The sequence below is a fragment of the Epargyreus clarus genome, unplaced genomic scaffold (genome assembly GCF_041222505.1).
Source record: "Epargyreus clarus isolate Ecla_fem2 unplaced genomic scaffold, WU_Ecla_fem_2.2 ptg000007l, whole genome shotgun sequence".
NCBI classification, from domain to species: domain Eukaryota; kingdom Metazoa; phylum Arthropoda; class Insecta; order Lepidoptera; family Hesperiidae; genus Epargyreus; species Epargyreus clarus.
The window spans coordinates 905,639-918,626 of NW_027332215.1; the positions used below are offsets into that span (position 1 = coordinate 905,639).

A 12,988-nucleotide genomic window follows, 5' to 3' on the forward strand; every position below is an offset into this window, starting at 1 on the left:
TTTATTTATTTATTTTAATTTCGTTCAATGCCATATATTATCAAAATAAATAAAAAAAATTGCAAATAAGGCTCATTTGCAAATAAGGTATCGATATGGGAATTAATATAAAATAACCTGTCTGAAACATTATGAAATGTTTGATTTTGATTTTGAATGAATGAATGGAATCCTCAAAAACAGGTGCACCGAGTAGATGAAGAGAGTTCTTATCCAGATTAATTATGTTAGGAGTCCAAAACGTTAAACTTTTCAAGTATATTATAGGCTTTTTCTTCTGGTGATTTTTCAGAGTTTATGAATAATTCACAATTCCAATAATTAAAATCAAGATTTCTTTCCAATTTCTTTGAATTTTGTAATTAAATATTCTAAATTATTTAGGACCGAACTCACTTCACCACGCAGAGTGCCATCATCCAAATAATCCAATCCAGATGTTTAATTTAGAATTTAACTGTGATATGATGGGATGAATAGCTAGACTAAAAATGGCCGGTCCAAGGGATCACCCTGCTGACAACCGACGGAAGACAAAATGGAATGATTTCGATAAATTAATTTTGATGGGGAACTATAACATTGCCTAATATATTTGTAAATACGAGTAGATTTATGTGATATATTTCTTGTACTAGGGTCCCCTATTAACCGAATTAAAGCATTTTTTACGTCAAGCTTCAATAACACTTCCCCTCCGTTATTTTATAAAAACGTCCGCGTTGCGTGTACTGCAACTTCACTGCCACCCTTACTTCCAAAGCCGAGTTGTATTAGTACACATTCTTCAGTTATAATATGTGCTATACACTAAAACAAATTTTGGACGCAAGGCGACGAAAAGTGCAGCCCACGGCGATGCGTCTAATAACGCCTCCTTTTTTTAGCAATGCGCAAATATTTGCTAATGTTATCGTTATTTTTTCCTTCTAGCATAAAATTAATCAGAGTAAGGCTCTGCCAGCCTCGCCCGTGAACCGCAAGTGAGGTCTTTTATGTGTTGAGTTGAAAGACCATCTAATCAAAGTTTCAAGCGATTCAAGTTTCAAAGCTTCAAGCGATATCCGGGAAAGTATGTCTCCCTTACCACACCCTTCAAAACGGAACACAACAGCGCTTAACACTGCTGTTATTAGGCAGAAATAGGTGTGGCGGTGGTGCCGTAGTCGAACCACAAAGGGTTCTACCACCTTCAAACATTATTGCTGATGACACTTCCTTTGAGTTGACGCGTAGAAAGTTGTCATTAGCTAGTGGTCGATCTGGCAATAAAAGTGTCAATGGAGCTGACGGTTATTTGTCCCTAAGCGCCAAAAGAGTATCTGGAGAGTCCGGAGCAATGGTGTCATTCGAAAAAAGTTATGGCAATATGGTGCTTCAGCACCTTTTATATTTTCATTATATATATTTATATTATATATTTCTACTGTGTTTAAACTATTAAAGGACTACGACAACCAAATTAAGTTGACAACACAGTCAAATGAGGGAACAAATGACAACTTGTATTTGTAAACCGTCTATGATTGGCTGAAACTCCATGTGACTTACGCTCGGTCTGCTTTCAACGAACACGTTACGACTTGAATGTTAGCATTAAAAATCAGCATCTTTTGTTGCGGATGCTGATGCCGATGATGATATTCGCACCAAACCTAGTCTGCACTATGGGAATTCTATTACATCTCATGATACAATGTGGATCGTAAATTCTTCACTGCGTGTTACATTGCGTGTTATGTTACAGAAGTCTGTACCCACTGTGTATAGGCTTCTTCCGTTCACCCTGTAATTTGTTTGGCCCCAAAAGATGTTATTTGGATGGCATTGTTATATGAACGAATATTGTTAAAAATGTGTGAATTGGGGATATTCATCATTTAAAAAAGCTTTTATAAGGTCGGGTGTCTCAGTTAAAGCTGACTGAGCAATTTTCCACCAGAATACCATATTTCATAAGCCCGTAGGGTAATAGATTAGTTTTTACTGTGCATTCGTCACTCAAAGTTTTAAGCGATATCTCTGTAGCATCATCGTACAACATGGAATATTTCGCAAACATGGCATTTGGTTTGTGTTTGCTAAATTTTACAATATGCACCTTTGATATCAATAATTTACGTTTTTCCTTGAATGTCTTATTTAGTATAGTGTGAAATCCTAAATAATCTTATCCTTTGAAAACCTTTACTTTGTAAGGCGTGGGGTTTGGTCTGGGAAATTGAAATAGTAAGCCATTGTGATGGTGCCCAGATAGTAGACTTTTTATTGTGTTTTCGTTAGTTGCATGGATGCTGTCAACGGTCATATATGTATGTCCTTTTATCCAATAGCTAATTTGAATTAAATTTAAATTTACGCATTTAGGCAACGCGTACCGTAGTATAGCCGGTACTGTTTTATTTTTGATTTGTCCATAACGTGAGTCACAATATAATAAGTGCATTTTAAGAGGTCGACGTGTAACCACATTTTTTATATAATCTAAGTACTGATCCTCGATGAGCATCAATTTTTGTCCACATATAACAGTAACCTTGCTGAGTCACGCTTTCTTATATTGTAAAACTAGAGTTTACCCGCGACTTCGTCCGCGTGTTAGAAGTATTATTTATCTTATTTTTCAAATAATATGGTTACAAACTCTATGATATAAAGCATAGTATTAACTTCCACAGTGTATATTTTACAAAAACGGTCAATGGGACAATTGGACGTTTATTTATTTTCGGAGTACTTTATTATAAACTACGTTTCTTGCTTTTCCCTCTTTCGCCCTTTGCCCTTGAGCTTTATTAATCGTTATTGCAAAAGCTGCTTTTAGGGGAAACTGCACTCTTTTGAATTGAAATGGCAAATAAGTCGGAATTATCGGAAACGGGGATATAATCAACACATTTTCTCCTTTTGCCAATCTAGTCATGATTGTAGCTTTTATGATGTTCCGTTCCAGATCTGTAATCTCTAGTCGTCTATAGGGATTGGAATCCGGTGTCATTTATAATCCGGCCGAATTCGGCCGGATCGCAATCCCTAGTCGTGTACCATTACACAGCCTTGGTGCGTCCAGATTTCTCATCAACAGCACTGGAACACCAATTTTCAACTTCAACTTGTGTGATGCCTTCACACCTGATAGCTCCAAAGAGTTGAGAAATTCTACAGAGTAAGAAGTCATTGTTCATAATTCTATCTAATGACAGGTACTCGACAACACCCCCTGTACGTCCAAAATAATTTCTTAGTTTATTTGCCCTACTAAATCATTTGTTGGTATCAAAATTGTCCTTTCACGTAAACATCCTCGATTTGCCGTATTAATTTGTATATGAAGATAGACTTATTTTTTAATCATTTGAGTTTTGACAAATTGTCCGTGTTATCATACCATCACTGTTGGCATATAATCTTCGCATATTGTCCTTTTAAAGAATCGTCGTGTAGTCGTACGCGCATGTTTGTTGTTAGACACAATTTCTCTATGTGTGCTCATAATTCAGACGCTTTCAAACATGCATTTATTTCATCAGCTGGTGTACCGCTAGTAATGATTGGCAAGGTCTGTCTAAAGTCAGCAGCTAAAAGTACCACCATCCCTCCCATTATATTCAAGTTGTTCTTAATATATTTTGTTGTACGATTAAGTGCTTCGATTGCTCTTTTGTGGGACATAGTGCATTTATCCCAAACCAACAGTTTACATTGCTGCAACATTCGTCCGCGAACACTGCTTTTGCTAATGTTACAAACTGGCATAATCTCCTTAGCCAAGTTCAATGGCAGTTTAAGAACTGAGTGCGCTGTTTATCCCCCCATCAAGTAGCTTAGCAGCTACTCAAGAGGGAGCTACTGCAACGGTAACTCTTTTATCTTTTCAGACCTGGGCTAATAGTAAATTTAAAAGAAAAGTTTTGCCGGTGCCTCCTGGAGCATCCAAAAATAGCAAACCATCAGTGCCACGTGAATTGTTTTACCCAACTGTATTGAATACTAATCTTTCTTCACAATTCAACAGTGGCAGAGCCTCCGTTATTTGTACTTAGTTGTAAAGAAACAGTACCGTAATCTAGGTTTCACATTAAATCGATACTCATTTCCCCAATTCTTTGTGGTCTACTCATCCCAAAATCGGATAAAACTTTTCCAGTAATAGTTATCACTTGATTATCATTCTATGCTAGCGATTATTGTAAATTATATCATTGTATACAGCATTCGAATTCTGTTCTTGTAATCTGGATAAAATATCATCCGCCATATTATTTTTATACTTTTCCCAAAATTGTTGAGTGTTTGAAACTCCACATGTTGCTACTAATATAGCTACCTCACCTTGACCACAGATCTGCTCTGAACAGACCCTTCTAGAGTCCGACCGATTGTCATTCTCTAATAATTATCTTGCTTCACATACCTCTCGAAATGTGAAAAACACCTAATTATTGAATATTTTGAGGTCCCCGAATGAAGTTGGCCGACGCACATGGTGTAAAAGAATTCTTATACAAAAACATTCCATATTATTTACGTGAACAGTATAAGCTCTACCTAATGCGTCTCCAGATTTTAAACCAGGCCAATTTTGTACAGGTACTCCTTGAAGTCGTTGTTTCCACTCTTTTCTCGTGTTCCAAGTGTAAAAGTTCGGTAGGTACCTCACAATAGAGTAGTATTTTAGCATATTCGTCTCTTGTACAGAGATCAAAAATTACTGTCAGCCTTGTTTTTGGAGGGCTAGTTGTGTAGATAGGGGGAAGCCACGTTGACCATTTTCTAGGTGTGTGATGGTGGCATGCCTTACATGTAATTGGAACCCTAAGAGCGCCACACCGCATTACTGCTGACATAACGACCAGCCTGATATGTTTGGAGTTCATCGACGGGATTAGCGGCCTCTGAGTTTCTAAAATTAAAAATGGCTTAGTCACGGCCTTTATTAATGAACTTTCTTATATTTTATTACCGTTAACAGACCACCCAAACGTTATCCATAGTAACGTAACTACCATTTCGCATTTTTACAGATGCCATTCCGCCTCCGCCTATTGCTCTTCTGCGGTACGGTGGATATCCGTTTTCATTATGTACAGTCTCTCTAATCAGCTAGCGAGGGAATTTTTTGGTATACTTCCCATCATTCTTGCATGGGGATTTTCGGGACCGCATGGAACATGAATCATTCTTAACTATGATATCGTGGAGTGCCTTATCACCATTTGGATCTAGGATTTCAGCGCTGATAATTAGATGAATTTGATCAGGTTTTAACTTGTTTTTCAACTACACTCATAAATTCACATTTGGCAGGCCGCGCTTCAGCCACTCTATGGAGTACATGAAACACAATACTTCTCCAAAAACATTTCCTTTGGAAACAAATGTAATAAGCTTTTTAACTTTCAATCTAAAAACTATGTCATGTTTGTGCTTTGCTCTGTGCTTTGTGCTTTGTCCTGGCAGAAGTTCTTCAACTATTTTTAGACCAACTTGGGTGACAGGTGTAAATTATAAATAGGCCAGGGCGACCGTACGTACGTATACAAGTACGTAAATACCGAGGACTATTCACAAATGAAGACTGTAGATCTCCGTTCTACCTAAATTATGGGTATAACATTATCTTTATTTACAGCATCTTAAAGATGAATGTAGATTTCCGCTTTTAATTTGTTTTATTTTAATCATATAGGTACTTATCGTAATCGTTCACTTTCAATTTTTACGTACATGTGATCAAAAATCTGATGGGCCAGATTTCTGCATCGAGATATTATATCTAAATCATTTTCACGAATTAAAATACGGAAGACGTAGATATCCATAATGGCACTTTTTTATCGACCTGGGGAATCTGAAAATGATATCCCACCTCGCCCTTGCTGAATATTATTTAATATTGCAACGCGTCGTAAAATTTACTCGTATGTGTACCTGGTACCCTGCTAATGAGTTATTACGGGCGTATAAAATAATATCACAGGAAGTAAATAGCAAAAAAGTGGTCTAAAAATAGTGATGAATAGAGATCGATTCCGAGAATCGATTATATTTGGGTCTCGAAATCGACCGGTCCACCTTAGTGAACAAAACAGAGGGAGGGCGGGCGTTGAAATTTTTGCACGGCAGAAATGAGTGCAAGTGGTGTCTACGGATAGGGGAGGAGGTAAAGAATACTGTAAAAGGAGAATGAAGGGGATCGGTGGAAAGACGGCTGAGATAAAGACGGAAAACCGAGAGTGAAGTAACAAAAAAAATGTGAAAATTTAATTTGAAAAAAATTAATAAACGGAGACAAATTAATTTAATGTCGGCGAAAAGGTCTCGTCGAGACGGACACGTAGGTATAAGAATCGCTGAAATTGAGACACGGACCGCGGAGTAAGGCGTTTGTAAAATCTTAGTCGGTATGCAGGCAGGGAGTAGGTGAATCAGGAGATCCTCTCGCGAGTTTCTAGTTCGGTGACATTCAACTGAATTAGTCTGTACTCACCGATTTCCTTCGGGGAGAATCGCGTTTCATACAGTAATAATAATATAAAACGAGGTTTATGGCAGAACATGTGAATATGTGATAATGGTACAATCGGGATCCAACACATTTTTTGTGCCGCCATTTTTAAGTTTCGTAGCTGATGTTATTCATTTTCATGATCGTGGTCGTGGTTTTCTTGTTTTCATAGCGCGTTTGTTAAATTGTGTGTAGTTGATAAATATGTTGTTTTCGTTTAGTTATAAATTCTCAATAATGTTATATTTTATATAATTAGTAGATACACGTAACGACTTTTATAGTTCCAACGGAAGCAAATAGTTTGTAGCGTAAAGGTGTTGCCTTTAGAAAGTAATATGTGCAAAAAATAAATATATATCATAATTTGATTACAGGTCTTTTCCACAAAGCGATATCGGAGTCCGGTACGGCGCTGGTGCCGTGGGCGGAGGCGCCGCCGGGCGAGGCGCTGCGCAACGCCTTCCGCCTCGCGAAGTTCCTCGACTGCCCCCAGGCGCCCTCCGAGAGGATGCTGGAGTGCCTCCGCGCCGTCGACAGCTACAGACTCATTGATACCGAGTTCAGGTTTTATGTGAGTGAATGTTATAAGTAACTAGCTTTGCTTCTTCGGCTTCGGTCATGTTTAGAGATTTTTATCTATTCCCTTTATCGGGATTAAATTTATATCCTTCTCTGAATCACTGATAACGTGTATATAAATTAATAACAGTCGGTTATGTCGTTGAGATAGAAAGTGTAGCAAACGAACAAACTCATATTCGTATGTTACTGTTGGTAAATTTGTTCTTTATTCGATCTTCCATTTTTATGTATATTTACATTATACAATAATCAAGCAATCAATAATTGGAAAAATATGTATTTTCTTAAAATTGAGGCTTTTCCTTTAGTTTGTCATTTATCATTAGTTCCCAAATTTAGATCCTTATAAGCAACACTATCAGATAGTGGAATAATATAAAGGGTATATTTTTTTCAAAATTAACTCGTTCGATTCCCGGCTAGGGAAAAGTTATTTTAAAAAAAGTAATGATGCAGTTTTAGTTTTTATCAAAATCGGCCTCGTAACTCCTTTCAGCATTTTTCGCTAATCCTTTTAGTTTCGGATTTGGCCCTGAAGGCCCGTTTGAAAAATTCACCCTGTATATGTATACGTATACATATCTTTATATATATATTTCTTATGTGCGTGTGTATGTCACTGAACTCCTCCTAGACGAATGGACTGATTTTGATGAAATTTGTTGTGTGTGTTCAAGGGGACTTGAGAATGATTTGGATTCACAATTTAGGTCGTGGGAAAAGGTTTTTTTTAATTAATTTTTAATTCGTAAGTAGTTGTTGATTTTGGAATGTTTCGCATTGGATTCGACAGACTTCGTTACCATCGCAGTTTCAAATATTAAATAATAATCTATTTTAATGATAGTTTTTCCCAAAAGTTGGCGCTGCGATCGAATTGAAAAAATAGTACATTACGATACGCGTGGCCAAAGTAGCCTATTTCTGCACGAAGTGAAGTTAGCGCCCGAGCGCAGCGAGGGTGCTAAACGCCGTGCAAATAATAGGCTACTTTTGTCACAAGTATCGTATACTATTTTATAGCTCGTGTGACATAAACCCGCTTATACTTGTGATAAAATATGATAATTATTTTGAAACTTATAAATGATTGAAACTAAAAATTATGAACTAAAAAACCAATAAAAATGTGACAAACAGTATCATTTTTTTCACAATTTTTTTACGTTCACAAGTTTTTCATGTTCTTCATGTTCACGTGTTTTTTGTGTATCACGTGTTACATTTGAGACAAACAATGCCACCATACATTTAGGCAGCATACGCCAAGACAGCTCTCAGACGGCAACAATTTTTGCGAATCGCTGATACGTCTTATTGTTATATTAAAGCTAAACCAAACTTTATAAATTCTTTAAAACTTTTCGTTATTCTGTTATTTTGATGTATAAACTATATTATTGAAAAGTTTTATCCGATTAGTCGTTTTTGCTACAAGACCACACAAACATCCATCCATCCTCAAAACTTTCAGCTTTATAATATTAGTAGGATAGTAGGCTACTCCTTGCGATCTGTGCTCAGCAATATTACATAAAAGTATATTTCTGTTTCCAGGCGTGGGACTACGAGCCAATGACGCCGTTCAAGGCGGTCACGGAGCCTCCACTACCGGGTGCCTTCCTGACCCGAAGCCCTCGTAAGATCCCCACCGTGCCTGCCGTCCCTTGGCTCACCGGTCTCAACAAAGACGAAGGCTGTTTGAAATCTGTCTGTAAGTCAGAACTACCTTTAATGTTTTCTTCTCAGCTTTTAGTACGTTGCCACACTAGAATATTTCGATAATAGGGTAGTAATTTCAATAGTATAAAGTAGAATAAAAACTGGTAGCCCCTGGTGTCATTTGATAATTTTCATGATCCTTATAAGCGACACTATCAGAAAGTGGAGTAATATAAAGGGTTTTATTTTTTAATGAACTCGTTCGATTCCCGGCTAGGGAAAAATATATTTAAAAAAAAAATATAATGTAGTTTTAGTTAATCAAAATCGGCCTCACAACACCTATCAGTATTTTTCGCTAATACTTATAGTATCGGATTGAGCCCTTAGGGGCCTATTTGAAAAATTCACCCTGTATAGCGGAAATGAGCACTACGAGGATAAAATAGGATAATATTGTTTGAATATATTTTGACTTTGAAGCAGATATCTACTATGAAACGTTGTACAGAGTACTTTGTACACAGTACAGAGCTCTACCTACTCTTAAATTGTAATAAAACTAAATTTATTAAATTTATGCTACCAAATGTAAGGAGTAGGGGGATGAATGTCGCTCTAAATGGCGAGACTTTGCAATCTGACAATGAAATGATGAGTGGGGCACTCAGTAATACGGGCCACCAACTCAGTACAGGGGCCCTTACGCCTTGTTTTTACAATTTGACTTTAATCAATACAACATTTTTTGTTATTTATTTTATGTGCCAAATTTCAGGATTCTAGATTTACAAGTTACGGTCATTCTTAATATCTTATCTTAGTATTTTATGTACATAGATTGATTTTGTGTCCAGGGATCACAGCGAATGATACACGCTACCAGGAGTTCACATCGGGTTTCGACACGATAGCTCCGATCACATTCTACTACGACAACTCACCATACGTGGATGTCATCACGCAGAAACTACGCGATCGGTACCTCAGCGGTGACGACGAACATAACAAGAATGGATTATTGGAGGTTAGTTAGTTGTGCGGACGGTAGCAATAGCTCAATACTAATTAGAAACTTATTTTTAAAAACTTCTGATATTTCAAAATTAAGTTAGAATTAAAAGTAATCACAATGATGTCTTCGAAGACACTATTTGAAGTCACCCTTCCTCCGTCGCACCACCACATGAGGTGTTGGGTGTTATACCCAATCCCAGATAGTTGAATTTTTGAACTTTTTTGCGAAAGGATACGGTATCAATCTGGGTTACCAAATCTGTCTAAAATCTTGGTCTTGATCTGGTTTATGGTGCTATATGCTATATGGTGATATATATATATATATATATATATGTATATATATATATATATATATATATATATATATATATATATATATATATATATATATATATATATGACGGCGCCTAGTTTTGGTTGCCATGGTGACGTTACGAAAATAATTATTATGTCGTGATTTCTGCCGGAAAAAGTGATAATTTGTAAAATTATTTAAGAAACGAATTAACTAAGTAATGTAATGTAATTAATGTAATTTAGATTAAACTAAGTGAGGAACCCAAAGGATTTTATTATATTAAAGAAAGTATGTCGGACACCCAGCCGATATCAGAAGCGGGATCTCCGCCTCCACTGCCGCCATCCAGTTGTGCCGCTAATAATGTGATGATGGAACAAATGTCATTGTTTTCTTCCGGCATGGAAGCTATATTCCAAAGAATCGCTGAAAATATGACATCTCATCACACTGTTGAGAGTGGACCTATCAGGTTAGTCAATTTTGATCCAGATGAGCCGGAGGCTGATATAGTAAATTGGTGTACACTAAGCGAATTGATTATCAAGAAGAAAAAAATGGATGGTGTAGACCTAATTATAGCCCTGACACATTCGCTTAAAGGCCGCGCTGCTATGTGTCTGACGAAAATTCAGCCTGATAAATTATCCTGGGATGCCATTAAAGAAACTCTGATATCAAGATTTTCAAAGCCCATGGTGATGCAAGACTACTTCGATGAGATAATTAAATTTCAGATTGACAACAAAGAAAGCCCCGCCGAAGCTGGCATGCGACTATGGCAGCTCATAGAAAAGATTCCTGGTGCTAATATACCGGAGAAAGTAGCCACCGGATTTGCTATCTCTGTATTATCGCAGTGTGATGACAAAATTCGTCGAGAGTTAAATTCTGTCGTCATAAACAGCAAAACTCAGTTGTTTCGTACGTTACGCGGCTTTACACTCAAACGAAAGAACGACGACCTTATTATGAGCGATAGTGACCCAAAACGTTCGCGCACTGCAATACCATTCCGTGGCACTTGCAACTTCTGCGGAAGAATCGGACATCGTGGCTTTGAGTGCCGCGACCAACAGCGACAGTCACCCTCAAAAATACCTACCGTTACAACGAGATCTGAATCACCTCATACGTGGGCAGGGGCACCAAGTGCCCGCCCGCGGACGAACTGCTACGTGTGTGGCGATGCCAGCCACATAGCCACAGCGTGCCCTATGCGCTACAAAAAGAAAGAAAACGTCGGGTGCAATGGCGGAGCCTAAGCGTGTCAACACGTGTTCCAGAGCTTCGCATGGTTTTTACAGATAAGTGGTGTTGACTTAACTTTTATGTTTGATTCAGGATCAGAGTGTAGCCTCATAAAGCAAAGTCATTGTAATTTACTGGTTGGTGAGCAGTTTCATTAACAAGTTATTCTAAAAGGTGTAGGATCTAATAACGTTACGTCAGTATTACAAATTAAATGCCCAACTATAGTGCAAAACATGTCATTCGATGTTTTGTACCACGTTTTGCCAGACGAACACCTTAGTGAAAGCATTTTATTAGGTTAGAAAGCGATATTTTAGAATCAGGTTTTTCTGTGGACATTAGTAAAGACAAATTAACTTTTACAAGTTTTCTCTGGAAATTGCTGAAAATTACGATGACGTGACGGCGGTAGACATAGACGAAAATGACATTGTTGATGAAACTGATCGCAATCAGCCTAATCTATTAGTATGTGATAATAATAGTGACACTATATCTGTCAATAGTGATACGTTGACTGCAAACTCTCGTGCCTCTGGTGCGGGCGACATTGAGGCTCACTTTGATTGATGTGGTATTCCCAATGTTAATTCAGCATAAGGTAAAGTGTGGTGCATTGTCAAAATCATATTTGTGGTGGATGATGATCAACTTGTTAAAAAAGAAAAAAAATGAACAAAAAAAATAAAAAGAAAAAAAAAATAAAAAAAAAAATAGATGGTTTAAAAAATGAGAGGAAACAAAATAAATAAAAAAAAGAACAAAAAAAATTGAAAAAAAAACTAGAAAAAAAAAACAGAAAAATGATGTCACTGAAGGGATTTCCGGTCCAGTGACTTGGCTAAAGGGATATCTATCCGGACTAGCCCAATCAGCTAAAGGGATTTCGATCCGGTCTAGCACTATCCGGTCCAGTTTTATACTGAAGGGATAAAGTACCTACCTGAAGGGTCTAAATAGACCGGACCAGGCTTAGGTAATCTGAAGGGTTTTGAGAACCGGACCAGATTGTAATAACTATCATAAACTTTACCTTAAGTTTAAATGTTGTAACTGTCAGGATGAACGAAATGTTTTGTTGGCAGATCATCAATGAGCGCCCGAGGACGTGCGCGCGTCAGTATGGCCGTGACGGCGCCTAGTTTTGGTTGCCATGGTGACGTTACGAAAATAATTATTATGTCGTGATTTCTGCCGGAAAAAGTGATAATTTGTAAAATTATTTAAGAAACGAATTAACTGTAATTTAGATTAAACTAAGTGAGGAACCCAAAGGATTTTATTATATTAAAGAAAGTATGTCGGACACCCAGCCGATATATATATATAAATACCTTATATATATATATATATAAGGTATACATAACCACCACCTTTAAGAAATTATTTAGAATCCGTGACCGTCGTCTCCACTTCCACATCAGGGTTTCTGGTGTGGGCGAATTACTTGACTGCCGCTTTTCCCTTTTATGACTGTGTGATCTTTACAGTTAACCTTCCTATTTTCTCATCTCAGGTTTAGACCTGACATACTAAACGCTGGAAAAATACTAACTTATTAAATGTACCAAAAACATCTTACGGGAAAAGGAATATTGAATACGAAGGCGCCAAAATGTACAATGATTTCCCGGAAACCATAAGTAAAACGAAATCTGTTA

General features: G+C 37.2%; 2 protein-coding genes across 3 annotated transcripts in view; both read left to right on the forward strand.

Moving 5' to 3' along the window:
* Window positions 1-12,988, forward strand: part of be2 (beta-esterase 2) — a 96,711-nt gene that overhangs the window by 53,378 nt on the left and 30,345 nt on the right. For both annotated transcript variants that reach the window (XM_073074317.1, XM_073074316.1), the window contains exons 5-7: window positions 6,886-7,082; window positions 8,651-8,807; window positions 9,613-9,782. In XM_073074317.1, coding sequence (XP_072930418.1) covers window positions 6,886-7,082; window positions 8,651-8,807; window positions 9,613-9,782 — 524 coding nt within the window. The remainder of the gene's footprint in view (window positions 1-6,885; window positions 7,083-8,650; window positions 8,808-9,612; window positions 9,783-12,988) is intronic.
* Window positions 10,329-11,689, forward strand: LOC140743214 (uncharacterized). The gene has a single exon (XM_073074318.1). It carries the CDS (start codon window positions 10,364-10,366, stop codon window positions 11,336-11,338), a length of 975 nt encoding a protein of 324 aa, XP_072930419.1. The 5' UTR covers window positions 10,329-10,363; the 3' UTR covers window positions 11,339-11,689.

Excerpts from the sequence above, each read along its gene's own strand:
- LOC140743214 (XM_073074318.1), top strand. The coding sequence starts at position 10,364 with ATGTCGGACACCCAGCCGATATCAGAAGCGGGATCTCCGCCTCCACTG.